At 45.0% G+C, this 13,178-nt stretch overlaps 1 protein-coding gene across 6 annotated transcripts in view; it reads left to right on the top strand.

Moving 5' to 3' along the window:
• Positions 1 to 13,178, top strand: part of mib2 (MIB E3 ubiquitin protein ligase 2) — a 68,883-nt gene that overhangs the window by 29,239 nt on the left and 26,466 nt on the right. For 5 of the 6 annotated variants that reach the window (XM_069183958.1, XM_006641981.3, XM_069183956.1 and 2 more), the window contains one exon: positions 12,268 to 12,374. In XM_069183958.1, coding sequence (XP_069040059.1) covers positions 12,268 to 12,374 — 107 coding nt within the window. Of the gene's footprint in view, positions 1 to 11,209; positions 11,339 to 12,267; positions 12,375 to 13,178 lie in introns of those variants that run through there. The other variant, XM_015337052.2, reaches the window with a different exon arrangement.

A 13,178-nucleotide genomic window follows, 5' to 3' on the forward strand; every position in this document is an offset into this window, starting at 1 on the left:
GTTTCTCGAAGGCCTTGTTCTCTGGTAGCATTGATTAAAATTTATGTTAGCCAGCGGAGAAAGAGGCAAATCAATACCAATGAGCTCCTTCAGTGAGATGTGACGCCGGGGCTTTGATGCCTGGAGATATTAATGGATACTCTTGTTTTAAGACCACATCTGCAGAATACTGAAAGAGGGTGGGGATACAAGCGATCTCATGTTCTCCAGCCTCACCTTCCCTGCTGTAGGAAGTAGGCAGTGAACTAATAGCATGTGACTGCCCTGTCGGTGCGCTGCTGCTGTCAGTGGTATTGCCAGAAGAGACTGGCCGGCGATGCTGGCAGCCTGCGGGGCTTGTTCTGATTTCTCTCATCGTTGTGGAGCAGAGCTTTGTTACGTAAATAACAGTAACAAGAAAAGGGTTCAGGTTGGCTGGGCAAATTAAAATTCAAGAAGCTTCACTTTTTGTGCAGACACAGAAATCTAAAAGGGAGAGGGGAATGGAGATAGAGTATGTGAGCATGATACAGTGTTTACTTCACTGGAAAAAGAAGCACCTGATTACCGCTGAGCTGAGTAAACCGGTCGGTTATTCACTAACTCTTGCTTTCGCTCATTCTGATGTTTATGCATTTCTATGTATGTGAGCAGCTGAGAGAAGGGCAGAGGGATTGATTCAAAACGACAGAGCCGAGACAGAAGGAGAGGGAGCGTTCTCACAGTGCTCAGTGCGGCTAGGCTGGAGCTGGCTGCCCTGTGAGGACACAGTTGGCCACCAGGAAGTCAGCTGCTGCAGCATTTTCTCTGCAGTTCCAGAGAGCGCCCAGGGGAGGCGGGGAGGTGAGGAGGGGGGAAGGGACCTGTCAGCTGCACGCTAGCCCTTATCCTCAGGATCTCTGAGCAGGTGTCAAGGAAAATCCAAATAATCGCAAGCCCTTAGTCACTGCCAAGCACACTCACTCCAGACACCTGCGACCTTAACTTTGAATCGGAGTAGCTGAAAAGCCTTTTCTTTTAACTCTGGGCCACACATGCAGAGTCATGTGCTGTACAGAGAAATGGGTACAGGCAAATGCTCTGTATTCTCTTCAGGGATGTCCCAGGGCACACAGCACTTCACAGTGGGACGGAGGGTGTGAAGTGTCACTTGTGATAATCACTTAATCATTTCAGCACATCCTTAGAGTGTTGACTCACCCTGACAGGAAAATCTTTCAATACGGTAGAGAGGAAAAAAGAAACCACAATAAATTACATCAGAAGCAGACATTTCTAAATTGTGCATGAGGCAAAAAAACCTTTCTGCCTACTTGTAATTAAGGGGTGAGTTAATTCTGCTTGCAAAAACCTACAGTTGCTAATTTTTATATTTAGAATTGCAGTATGAGAGTCATTTTGTATGATTTTGAAGAACACATGCTATAATAGTCCACTGTAATTATGTAATGCGTCACATGAAAAACGGATCCACTGCCAAATCAACATGTTTTCGTTTTTTTAAGCATGGATTTTACCTCTTCTTGTTCCTTATCATTATTATTAGCTGCCCTCCTTTATGAAGTCCAAATACAATGTGAACCCAGCGTATCACCAGTGTTAATGTCTGGCAAAGCCTCTGTGGTACAGTATATATAGCTGAGCCCATATTATCAGCACCATAATTTCTAAAAGCTTAACCATGAAGCAATGAAGCAGAGGATAAGGAGAAAGAGTTACCGAATGAATCACAGTTTATTTTCTAAAATGCAAAGATCTGCAATCTTATTTTTGAGCTGACCTGCTCTTACACAAGGGTGTCATCCAACCTTGGCATGTACAAATACAGACACACATACCTCCCAACTCAAAGGTCTTAGAGGAGCTCTTCAACACAGGTTGACTTCATCCTCTGCCATTGTGTAATGTTCTTGTTTGCACTAGTTGTTCCCTAGCTAAATGCTGAGCACAGTGAAAAGAACAAAACAGCTATATCTCCAAGAAATCCAGCTGATGTAAAAGAAAATGCAAAAAACAAACCGGACCCAGTGATTAATTTCTGAGTTTTCACCATCCGAAAGCAGAACATATGCTTTCCTCTTTATCTGTTTTAATTGTGATTCTATGTTTTGTTCTTCTGCATTGTGTGGTGTCGATAAGAGACAGTGCAGGAGTGGACATACGACTTGGCATGTTAGTGTCAGTTCAAGGCAGAGCATTCAGTGGAGAAAACGATGGCATTTGTTTTTACTGTCGGCACTGTTTCGTTTTAATAATAATAATAATAATAACATCACTTTATTAACCCTTTAAAATTTTCTTGCATTAGGAATTATCTTTTCGCAGACCCCAGCTTGCTCTCCATGAGACACACAGACAGGGAGAGAAGCTTGGGGTCAGAGCGCAGGGTCTGCCATCGTACGGCGCCCCTGGAGCAGTTGGGGTGAAGGGCCTTGCTCAGGGGCCCAACAGAGTAGGATTCCTCTGCCGGCTGCGGGATTTGAACCGGCAACCTTCCAGCCACAGGCGCAGATCCTGAGACACAGAGCCACCACACCGCCCCCACTCTGGGGGGAGATGCTGTTTTTCATGATGGGTGTTTTCCCCACTTCGTGTAATCTTCCATTAAATTGTTCACCCTCCATTGGGTTTTTCAGGCATTCTCCCATGCGGAAGTTATCATCTGTGTCGCCGTGGAGAAATCCCCCAGGGTGCAGCGCTCAAACTGCAGCAGTTAAAAAAGCTCTCGAGTCCAGCCGGGCACAGACCGGCTCCTGCATCTCTGTCCCTGAGGGTCCGCTGTCTAGAGATGCTCTCGTATGAGAAGCAGACCCCTGTTTTTGTGAGAATTTCCAGATGCTCTTATTCTTCTTTCATACTAACGATTGCCATGAAGTCTTCTGAACCAGTCTTCTGCCTGCGCTGTAAGGGGGCTGACGGCTTAATTCTAGAGACGTGACAATTTGTCTGCGCGTGGATCAGTCTGCACAGCAGGAGTATTTTACACAAACCTCTCCCAGCTGGTGTTCATAGTGCAATGCGATAGCATTCAATTCATACCAATAATATTTTGCTTCATTTTTTCAGACATTTGCTCTAAGGAATTGATTCAGAGTGGGTTAAGTGTTTCGAACTGTCTCTCTTCTGTGAGCTATTGCAGCTGGGAAACTTGCTTTCAGCACCGCATACTTAACATAGCAGGAAGCCCGTTTAGTTGCTCTCCCTGTTCTTTGGAGCTATTCTCTTTTTTGGAGGTACTGTAGGGTCAAACTGAAAATGATTACTCAACAGAACTTTTTTCTTTAACTTCGGCAGAAATGTGGGTGCATTTAAAAAAACATAGATAATAAAACATCTCTCGGAACCAGAAAAACTGGTTTTTAAGAAGAAGTATTAACATACTGTAGGCAGCAGGTAGAATGATTTTTCATCATGGAAGCCGGTTCTCTTGCTTCTTTCAAGGAATAGCCAGAGGAAACCCAGGGAACAAATAGCTACTGTAGTCAACAGCTATACCGCCATGCAGCACACAACTGGTAACTCAGTGAAGCTAAGCAGGTGTGAGCCTATGTCCTTGTCTTGGAAGGAGAGGTGCCCTTAAGCTACTCTAGGTTATACATGGTTTCTGCCTCTCCCTCCAGATTGAGCAGCCCCCTGCATGCCTTGGTCCCAAAACTGCCTGTGATGATCAGGGAGCGCAGTGGTGGGTGACCCTTATTAATGCAGAGAGACAACTGCATTCACAAATCAAACTGTGAGTTGTGGGAGCCAAAATGGTGTGATTAGAGCAGAAGATGCAATACCCCCCCCCCCCAAACCAGGCGCTGTGCGCTACGCCCTGCCCACTTACGGAAGAAACAAGATCTGTATAATCTTATTTTTGATTTTTTGATTTCTCATTTGGAACTGGACTTTTTAGTTGCTGTCATTTCCACATGGGCTTGACTGGGCCTGACAGTGTACCAGTGTACTGAAGCTGCTTCTTCAGGGCCCGTCATGTACAGTACTTGGCCTAGAGGTCCAGGTCATAACAGTTGCATGTCTGGGTGCCAGACAGTATTCCAGTCACATGAATGTTGCAGAGCTATAGATAATTCTGTGTCAAATTCCCAGTGCTGAGCATTCAATTACAAAGCATCATATGAAAGTCATGCAGTCATTCCTGACCTCTGTTTTGCCCACTGGGTAATTGGGCAGATTTGAATATAAATGATCCAGAACCAAATTTGGTTTACATCACAAAAGACCCAACAGCGTTTTAACTGTTGCTCGGGTCTTCGTGTTTCTCACTTGTTCCACAGATTAAGCTTGTAGATGTGGCTTGATTCACCGTTTTAAAGAGCCCAGCTTATTTTACTGTCCATTCACCTCACCGGGATTTTGAACAACATATCTTATTTCAACTTGAGGCTGTACAAGAGATATTTAGTTCAACAAATTAAAGTTACCGGTCAGAATTTTATTATTATTGTTAAATATTGCTAGCTGTCATGTTGTCTGAGGTTGAGAATGTGGATAGTGCAGTATAAGGGCAGGGGCGTAGTGGCCCATGAGTTCACCAGGAAGCACAAGCACCAGTGTCCTCAGCTGTCCAGGCAGCTGTGCCCCAGTTACTGAAGCCACATCAGACGCCCTGTGTAGTCCGCACGTAACCTGCTCTCCCCTCAGCTAGTGAGCCATGTGCTCCTCAAACCCTCTAGGGACTCGGAGTTTCTTTTGCCCTGCAGCTTTTCTGAGAATAGTGCGCTTCGCTTTTTGTGGTTTAGTTTTAATCCAGCATGCAGAGAATTTCAACCTCCCATCGCTTGTCTTAAATAAGAGATTAAATTGTGCGTGGAAAATATCAAATGAATCCTATTTTGTTTTTGTGTTTCAGGCGAAATACTTTTTCCTTTCGCCAGCACCTAAAGAGCATCAGCGTTAGAGGTTGACATTAGAGCTTGTTAAATTTTTTTCATGGCATACAGTATGTGCTTGACTCACTCAAAACCCTTCCTTTTCTCTTTGAGTTTTTGTTAAAAGAAAATAAGTGAATTTTATTCACCTTCATTTAAGGGAAAGATGGTTTAAGTTCCCTTTTAATTAAATTTGCCAGTCCCTTTGTAGGTTTAAAGATGAATTTTTCTTGTAAAATGGGACTAAGATGCTCCTAGGTCGTCTGTCTTTTTGCCTGGCAGTTCAATTAAACGTAGGTTCTCATTATTCCCATTAGGGTCTGAATCACTCACAGCGCTTTACAAGGCCTGTAAAGAAAGGGCTCTTCAAAAAAACATTTTTGTAGTCCAGCAACCAAGCAGAGTTCTTCCTGCGTTTTAAGAATTTAATCTAGTTTCTAATTTAAGTTTTAATTTAGTTTGTTCTCCTTCCATTTTTTCCATTTCTTAATGTTTTCAGAGAGGCAAACTTGCTTTTGTGGTACTTGGAGGCATCCGAGCCCCCTGGATTAAAAATGAGGAAAGAAAAAAAACGCCATTTATATGTTTTAAACCGTTGTAAATATAGAGCCCCCAGTTTATAAAGCGGTAAAAAAAAATGTCATTGTCATTTAAAGAAATTAAGAATCAGAATATCTGTTATAGACCCAGAAGGTCTGGAATCAAGAGTTGTGCGTTTTTCACGTCTACAAACCCTGCAGCCGCGGCTCGGGGCCGGATGAGGGCCTTTGTCCCACCCACCTCTGAGGCACTCGTCTTTCAGCCCGGCCCCGCAGCCCCCCTTGTGAGAGGAGGAGGGGTGCCCAGGTGCAGCCCCGCAGGCCTGCAGTCTTCCGGGAAGCCAGAGGAGGCGCTGTGCTCCCGAGACCCCTGGCTTTCCCTCAGCTGCACTCTGCACTGCTGTGCTCCTCCGCCTGGGGAATCCATGTTTTTGACAGTTTTGTGGGGGGTTTTTACATACAAAGACAATCGCCAAAGCATTTCTGCCTCAGGATTTTCGCATCAGATCGTGTTGTGCGTCACTGCCGATTCTCCTGGGTTTGGGTTTGCTGGAAGGGGACCCAAAATCTTCCTCTGCATTTGCAGAGGCTGCCTCGCTGTCGGCCTTACAGTGCCATTCACTTGCGGTGTGAAAATTCAAAAGATTAAAACAATTGATCGCCATGTGGTTACTTTGCTCCGTGGCAGTGATGAATGCCTTTGGCTAAACAGACACAGCCACTGTCTGGGCTGCTGAAAAAGCTGGCTTTCATTATTCAGAGTGTAGGAAAGGTTCTTCCTGCTTCTAGTTCCCCGCAAAGGACAGTTGAGCTGTCCTGGTTCCACGCTCCCACAGCTCCCAGCATCCTACCTGCGAGTCCATGCTCTCTTGTTTCTCTGTGTTGCCTGTCATAAATGTGTCCATTCAAAGACGCTGCTGGCTGCTCTTTTCATGTCTGGCGTACGGCGTAGGTTTGTTACGCTCTCAAGAGAGACAGCCTGCCAGAGCAAGGAGAGAAGAGCTCATTCTCTGTGCTGTTAATCTGAAGCAACAGGTGGCTGTGGGAACCGAAAACCAGTGCTCCCTGTTGGCTGCCTGCCAATAAGGGGGAGCCGTAGAGCCGGTTTCTGGGGGGGTATTTGCATGTAGACAGTGTTGTGTGAGGCAGCTCACCGTGCTACGTTGTGTGTGCCATTCCCAGAGAAGGAAAGGAGAGGTGCTAAACCGAGAGATCTGTGCTGCGAGGGGACATACAGTTGCAGACAGACTTGTAAAGTCTATTACGTCTTGCTTCATCTGTCTTTCTTTTTGGTGCCAGATAGGTCTGTAATCTCTTCCTGTTGGAACAAGGGGGAAGGGGGAGGTCGGTGTTCGGTGTTGTCTGGTTGCACAGAGAGCAAAGCAAAATACGGATGACATGTCATGGAGAACGCCCTGAGGTAAAAATGACAGTGACTGCACGGCACATTTTTTTAAAGAACTCATATCATAGTTGGGCCGCCTCAGAAATGGACTGTAATTGCCCGTGTGTCAGAACCAGGTTCTTGTGATTGAAAACCATTCATGTTTCCAAGACGAAGGGATGGCATCGATCTTTGCTGTGCATCTCCTGTGCTGCTCCCAGTAGAGCTAATTAGCCACCCTGACTTTGATAAAGTCCAGGCCCCGCGTCCACAGCCCCACTCAATCAGTCTCCCTACAGCAGGGCCCAGTGTTCTCATTATCCTTGCCTGATTGGCAGCCAGAATGCACACCCAGCATGTGCATCTCGGTACACTTCACATAAAGCTGTTCTGGGCTTTTTATATTGCATTTGTATTTGAAGGGAGAAGGTTTCTAGTGACGCTGTGTTAATATGGACATAAACGGATGCTCACTGGATAAAATATTAGGGACCCTCAATCAGATGAATGCACTGTGTCAATGACGAAGAATGACTGATTTGGCTGGGAAAGCAATAGACTTCTATCTCCTTCCCTGGCCCCTCCAGTTTAAAAACTGGTGGAACATGCTGTTTCAGTCGACTCTGATTCAATTATAAATCGTTTCACAGTATTTTTGAGGTGTGTGAAGTGTGTGAAGTTGGTGGAAATTCTGTGTACCACCAACGTCATGCCTGCACAGCATTACCCTCACAGCCCCAGCTGAAGGTGATCCTACCAGAACAATGGGATTGGCCCGGGCCTCATGTATTTCAAAGCCTTTTAGAATACATGCCTCTTCCTGCTCATGCCATCCTTGCTAATAGAGCAAGACATGTTACTGGATGGGGATTCTCTGTTTTTATCCACTATGGGCAGCTAATTAAATGGCCGTCATTGGCCTAAGCATGCTGTGGTAGTGAGTGATTGTCTTCAGCCTGAACCCTAGTTCTTCGGTACTGTGGAGAGTGTTCTGGACAGTGTTATCCCCTGTTGAACGCAGACTGCCTTCCATCTGGCCGCCTGAGAGCCGCAGACACTAACCCTGCCGAGAGCTTCCTGGCACCGCCTGGACCAGCCTCCCCTCCCTGCACAGTGACATCGCCAGCGGAGCTCTTGTTTTCTTGTGGGCCATTGGTGCTGGGCCTGAGGGAGAGGGTGGAGGCAGGAAGGGCAGTTATTGGTCAAACAGGACTCCTGTTCCCACCCACACCGTCTTGTTTACTGTGTAAATTCAGGAGTGGTGTCACCTTCTTTAAAGGCTGTTCTTTCTTGCCTTTTTTTTTAGATGACATTGAAATGTAATCACTGCAGATGTGATATCATTTACCCCTTTTTGCCTGCAAATAAAGCAGAAACATCATCTTTGACTTTCTTATAATGTGACTTTTTTAACAAAGTAATCAACAACTGGAAGAGCACTGATTTGTGTCACGAAGGTCCAGAACATTCGCAAACAGCCAAAAGACATAAAACAGCAAACAGGTGGACAATTTCACGTTTATCAGTGATGTACTGTAAATGATTATATGCATGAATTCTGTCAAACGAAAATCACACAACAGGTAGCCATTGGGTTGAATTTAGATACCAGTTGATATTGCGCTTAGGTTTCATGTGCAGTTTATAGCAAAATGTCTTGCTTTGACTTTTTTCATGCTGACTTATCTCAGATTCTTTGTCTAAGACAATTAAATGCATTAATTTGTGAATTACTTCATCAAGAGACACAGCATGACGGAGCAAGGAGGGAAAAGATCATCCTCTGGGCTTTTAATTTGAAACCGCAGAATCAGCTATCTGGCTATGGGAACACCAGTGCCATCAGCTGCCAACAGGGGGCGTCATAGAGCAGTTTTCTTGGGGGTACGTATTTGCATGCAGACAGTGTTGCATGGGGCAGCTCACTCCGCTGCATTGTGTGTGCCATTCCCCGGCAAGAAAAAATAGTGTTGCTAAAACGAGATGTCTGTGCTGTTGAAATAGCACGCCCTGGAATAGAGTCTTGCCTGTGTTAGAGGATAAAGTCTCATTGAGTCCCGCTACATCTGTCTCTCTTTTTTGTATCAGAAATCTCTGTAACCTTGGACTGATTATGCAAGGGGGTGGGGAGGTCAGGTTGATCTCTTGATCCCTCAGATTACACTACACTGTTACGCTGTTAGTTCAGACAGTGCTGCTCCTGTGCGTGTTTTACAGATACTGGTATCCCCGGAACAATATGTTCTGGGAAGTACTCTTCTGTGAGCACTGTACGAGAGTGTGGTCATGTCTGGGAGTCTTGAGTGGTTCAGGGTGGTTGTCTTTAGCCAGCTGTGACTGGGAGTGTCAGAGACGGTACACACGTGTCCTACAGCAGCTGAGGCTTGGTGGGCTTGCTGTCTCCAAGGATTTTGCAGGGCTCACGCACTTGTGCTCTCATACAAACACTGTTATGGGGATCTATTCGCAAATTGAATGATGCCTACCAATTTATATTTCCCTGATTGAAATTTCTGAAATGAGCTAAATGAACATAGTGCATAGAAGCCCTTTCATTGTCCTCGAATGTTGCACAAGAAATATTTCACAGAAATCTTTTAAAATGTTTTTTTTAATGCTTGGCTCAGATTGAAAATGGTCTTTTCGTGACTTCTTTTGGGTATAGAGAATTTGGAAAAACTGCAGGGCACAAAGGATAAATTCTAAAAAAAGATTCTCATTTTCTTTCTTTGTACTGTTTTTACTTGGTTTGATTAGACAGATGTTTTCTGTGGCAGACTCATACTCTCATTACTCAGCGCAGAGGTTTCCAACTAAATAGCACAGAGATTTCAGGTACTTTAAGGCATGTACTGAACAACTAGAAAAAACAGAGCAGGTCCTGGTCTGTTATTCTGAAAGGAGACAACTGCATGGTGAGCATTAGTCCTAAATTTGCTTACCTGGATTAGTATTATGCAATTCAAGATTAGAGATAACTGCAGTTAGTGAGAAAACACATACTGTAAATGAACAAGTAATAGGTTTATTCTTTGCTGTAAAGAGAAAAGAAAACACAACGTTTCAGCTGTGGAGCCTTCTTCAGCTGTGGTCATTCACGTTATTATTCAAGTTGGAGTTTTTAGATTTTAGTCAGTTTAAATGGGCAGCCTGGGCAAATATTGCTCAACATTTCCATTTTAGTTGCAAACCCAGCTACCTCCATCCTGCGGTGAAAATGTATTCCCAGAGTCCCAGAGACCTGAGAGTGGCTTCAGATTATGGAGTTGTCACAGTCTCTGAAGGTCATTCTTGCACAGTGCACCATAAATTCACACACCATGAAGGAGTGCCTCTGGGGAATGCTGATCAGACCAAAACCACACACACAGAAAAAGAGAACTCGTGTCCCTTTTCTACGCCAATACGTGACAAATGTTCCTAAAACGCTGCATGATCAAATTCAATAACAGAAAAAAGGACAAAGTGAAGCTTTTCTTTCTGTTCATTTAAATCTGATTGTGGTTATTTGTGAGGTAAAACCTGTTTCCTTTTCATGACACGGCGGCCGCCCCCTTGGCCTTCAAAGCCTTTAAAAAAGTTTGCTTCTGAAGCAGCAGGGTTTGCATGTGAGCCTCCCAGGTTAACAAGTTTGTGACCTTGTGTGCAAAAAAAGCACATCTGCACAGGTGCAGATAACCAGAAACAGCTAATGTAGACCATTTTTTTCTTCCTAAAAGTGTTAGTGTTCTGGGGAAAATGAAATGCACTCTCAGAACACTAAAATGAAAATCATCAGCTACCTATTTTTTTCTTAGTAGTTTTCTCATCCAAAACCCTTACCAGATTTGACCCTGCAGTTCATGAATTCAAAATTTCACAATGGAGTTTGTTTGCTTAACGTGTCCCCGTGAATTCATATGAGAAAGGAGAATGGAACTGCACCAGGAGACCCCTGCTGACACAACTGCAGTCCCCGAGCTAGACAAGTGGGCTGCAGTGCTTCAGAGAAAGAAATCTCTTCACAAGAAAGAGCTTAGAGCTATAAGCCCTGGGGACATCTGTTGTGTCTGGCTGTTGACGCAGGTCCAGTGCTGGCCAGGACAGGCCAAGGGGATGTAGGAGGTGAGACTGGGGGTGGATGGCCAGGCCTGGCTTGATTCTGCAGGCTTCAGCTAAGGCAGTCTGGTGGCGGGGGATCAGATCGGACACGCACACATCCCTGTCAGCGTGTCCTAGACAGGCAGCCTGTGCTTAGGATTTAAACTCAGTGCAGTGAAGAGTGTCGGCGTTTTTTCAGAAGAAGCAGATTTGGGCAAAGAGGGACACCAGTTCCCAACTTTCTTTTCAGATGTATATCTCGGCCCATTCCCATACCGCCCAAAAGTAAAAAAAAAAAACTTAATCCTGCTAGCAAGAGAAGAAGAGAACCATTTCATCATTGGACAAAACTTAGCAAGCAACAGGAAACCTGGTCTCGGAAAGTCCTGCAGTAAAATGCGAGCTGGGCGCTGAGCTTTTTCAGAAAGTATGGGAATAGGGAGCTCTTTTGCACAGAGCTCAGACCAGATTTTCACCATCAGGTAGGTCTTCCCCGGAAGCCTTCAGTTCTCTCTCTGCGGTCTGTAGGTGCACTCTAGATCCCATTTTAAGGATGATTGAATTGCTGACAGGAAGGACAGAATATAATAGACTGCTGTGTTCAAATGTGTTATTAGTTTAAATGCTCAGTTTTGCTCAGGCCAGTCAAAGCTTGCTCTGGAACCTCATGCTACAGCCATTTCAATAGCGGGCACAACTCTTTAATTCTGAAAAGCAACCAAGTGCATGTAAACCATTTTTCTGGAAAAGCGATTCCACAGGACAGTGATATGACTGAGCTTTTGTGGAATACTCTTTTTTTCGTACCCCCCTGGCCTTCCAATTGATTTTGTAGAGCTGCTATGGTTCAGAGCACCCCATTGTGTTCCAGGATCGCTTTGATAAGACTGCCGTCTCAGAGCTGCACAGTCGGGAGAGTCCTGTGGTTTTTATGCTTTATCCTGTTGGTACTGTAGTACCAGCTGGACCAGCTTTGACTGCCTCCATGTCTGCTGTACAGACTCCCGCAGGGTACCGCCAAGACTAGCTGATTGCTGTGCTTGAGGCAGTAGCGAAAAAGACATTCACACTGTGAGATACTTTTACTTCGCTGGGCCTTCCTTTGCTATTGCAACCATCGGTTTAGAAGTCGCACATTACTCCTGCGCTGCTGCATAAAGAAACAAGTTTCCCTACACCACGCAGTGCGAAACGAGGGAGTGAAATGAAGCCGTTTGTCCTCCGTTTGATGACAAAGAGATGGCTTGGGCCATTTATCGCACACGAAGAAGCAGGAAGCTCAGTGCTGACAAGAAGTGCCATTTGCTCTTCTGCAGCTCCGAGCAGAGCGGGATCTGTACAGAAATGTTTCTTCCGTGTCCAGCGTGCCGGCGATGTTCTGATTTCCTAACCGGTGCCCTATTTTTCGCAGAGTCGCCCTGACGCCGCGGCAGAACCTCTCCCGGATAATTTTGAAGGGGATCTTCCAGGGGGTGAGAGTGGTGCGAGGACCGGACTGGGACTGGGGCAACCAGGACGGTGAGTCAGCAGGGAAGGGCCGAGTGTCTGTTCTGTCCTGTGGGGGCAAAACGTGAGCTGTGGGCGCAGAGAGGTGAACATTATTGCTCTTCTTATTGCTTTCAAGGTAAACATGTGCTGCAGGTGGTTTTTGAACCTCTTTTTGAGCCACCCCCAATCCTTCATTGTACCCTAATTGCTTTTCTGGAAGGAAAATGCAGCTGCCTGAGTGCCGGGCAGCTTTTTGAATCTGCTTCACAAAATGAGTTTGTTTCGAGGCATGAATCATTGTCTCTGCGTTAAAGTTGCTAATTGTTCTTTGAAGTGGGTCTTTTAGTCTGGCAAACAGATGTTTCCAGAAAGAAGGATTTTCAGAAAAGTAAAGCTTTGAGCGTTTATTTACTGTAAAACACACTGTTTTCCTTGGCATGACAGAACATATCTGTATTTTGCATCAAAAACAAGCACTGAGGGAGTGCAGGAGTTCGATTTTAACAGCAAACTGGTGATAACTCCTTAATCTAATTCCTTCTCTTTATGCCATCGAAACATCATTTTTTCCACTTCGGCACCCTACAGCCCAGATGAGTGAAAAACACTGCACAGGCAGCTCTTGGTTTGCCGACCAGATGCGTTCCTGAAAAACGCTGTGCAAACCAAAAACGCAGACATTGAGAAGTAATTTCTCATTGAAATTACGTGAAGAGCTGATAAATCGGTGGTGAGCAGAATGAATATAATTGTACACTGGTGGTACTGTATCTGTACGGAAAATTAAATACAGATAAATAACGCTACAGCTGTGTTGTGGTTGTAAAACAAACT

Source organism: Lepisosteus oculatus, chromosome 25, assembly GCF_040954835.1.
Source record: "Lepisosteus oculatus isolate fLepOcu1 chromosome 25, fLepOcu1.hap2, whole genome shotgun sequence".
Classification (NCBI taxonomy): domain Eukaryota; kingdom Metazoa; phylum Chordata; class Actinopteri; order Semionotiformes; family Lepisosteidae; genus Lepisosteus; species Lepisosteus oculatus.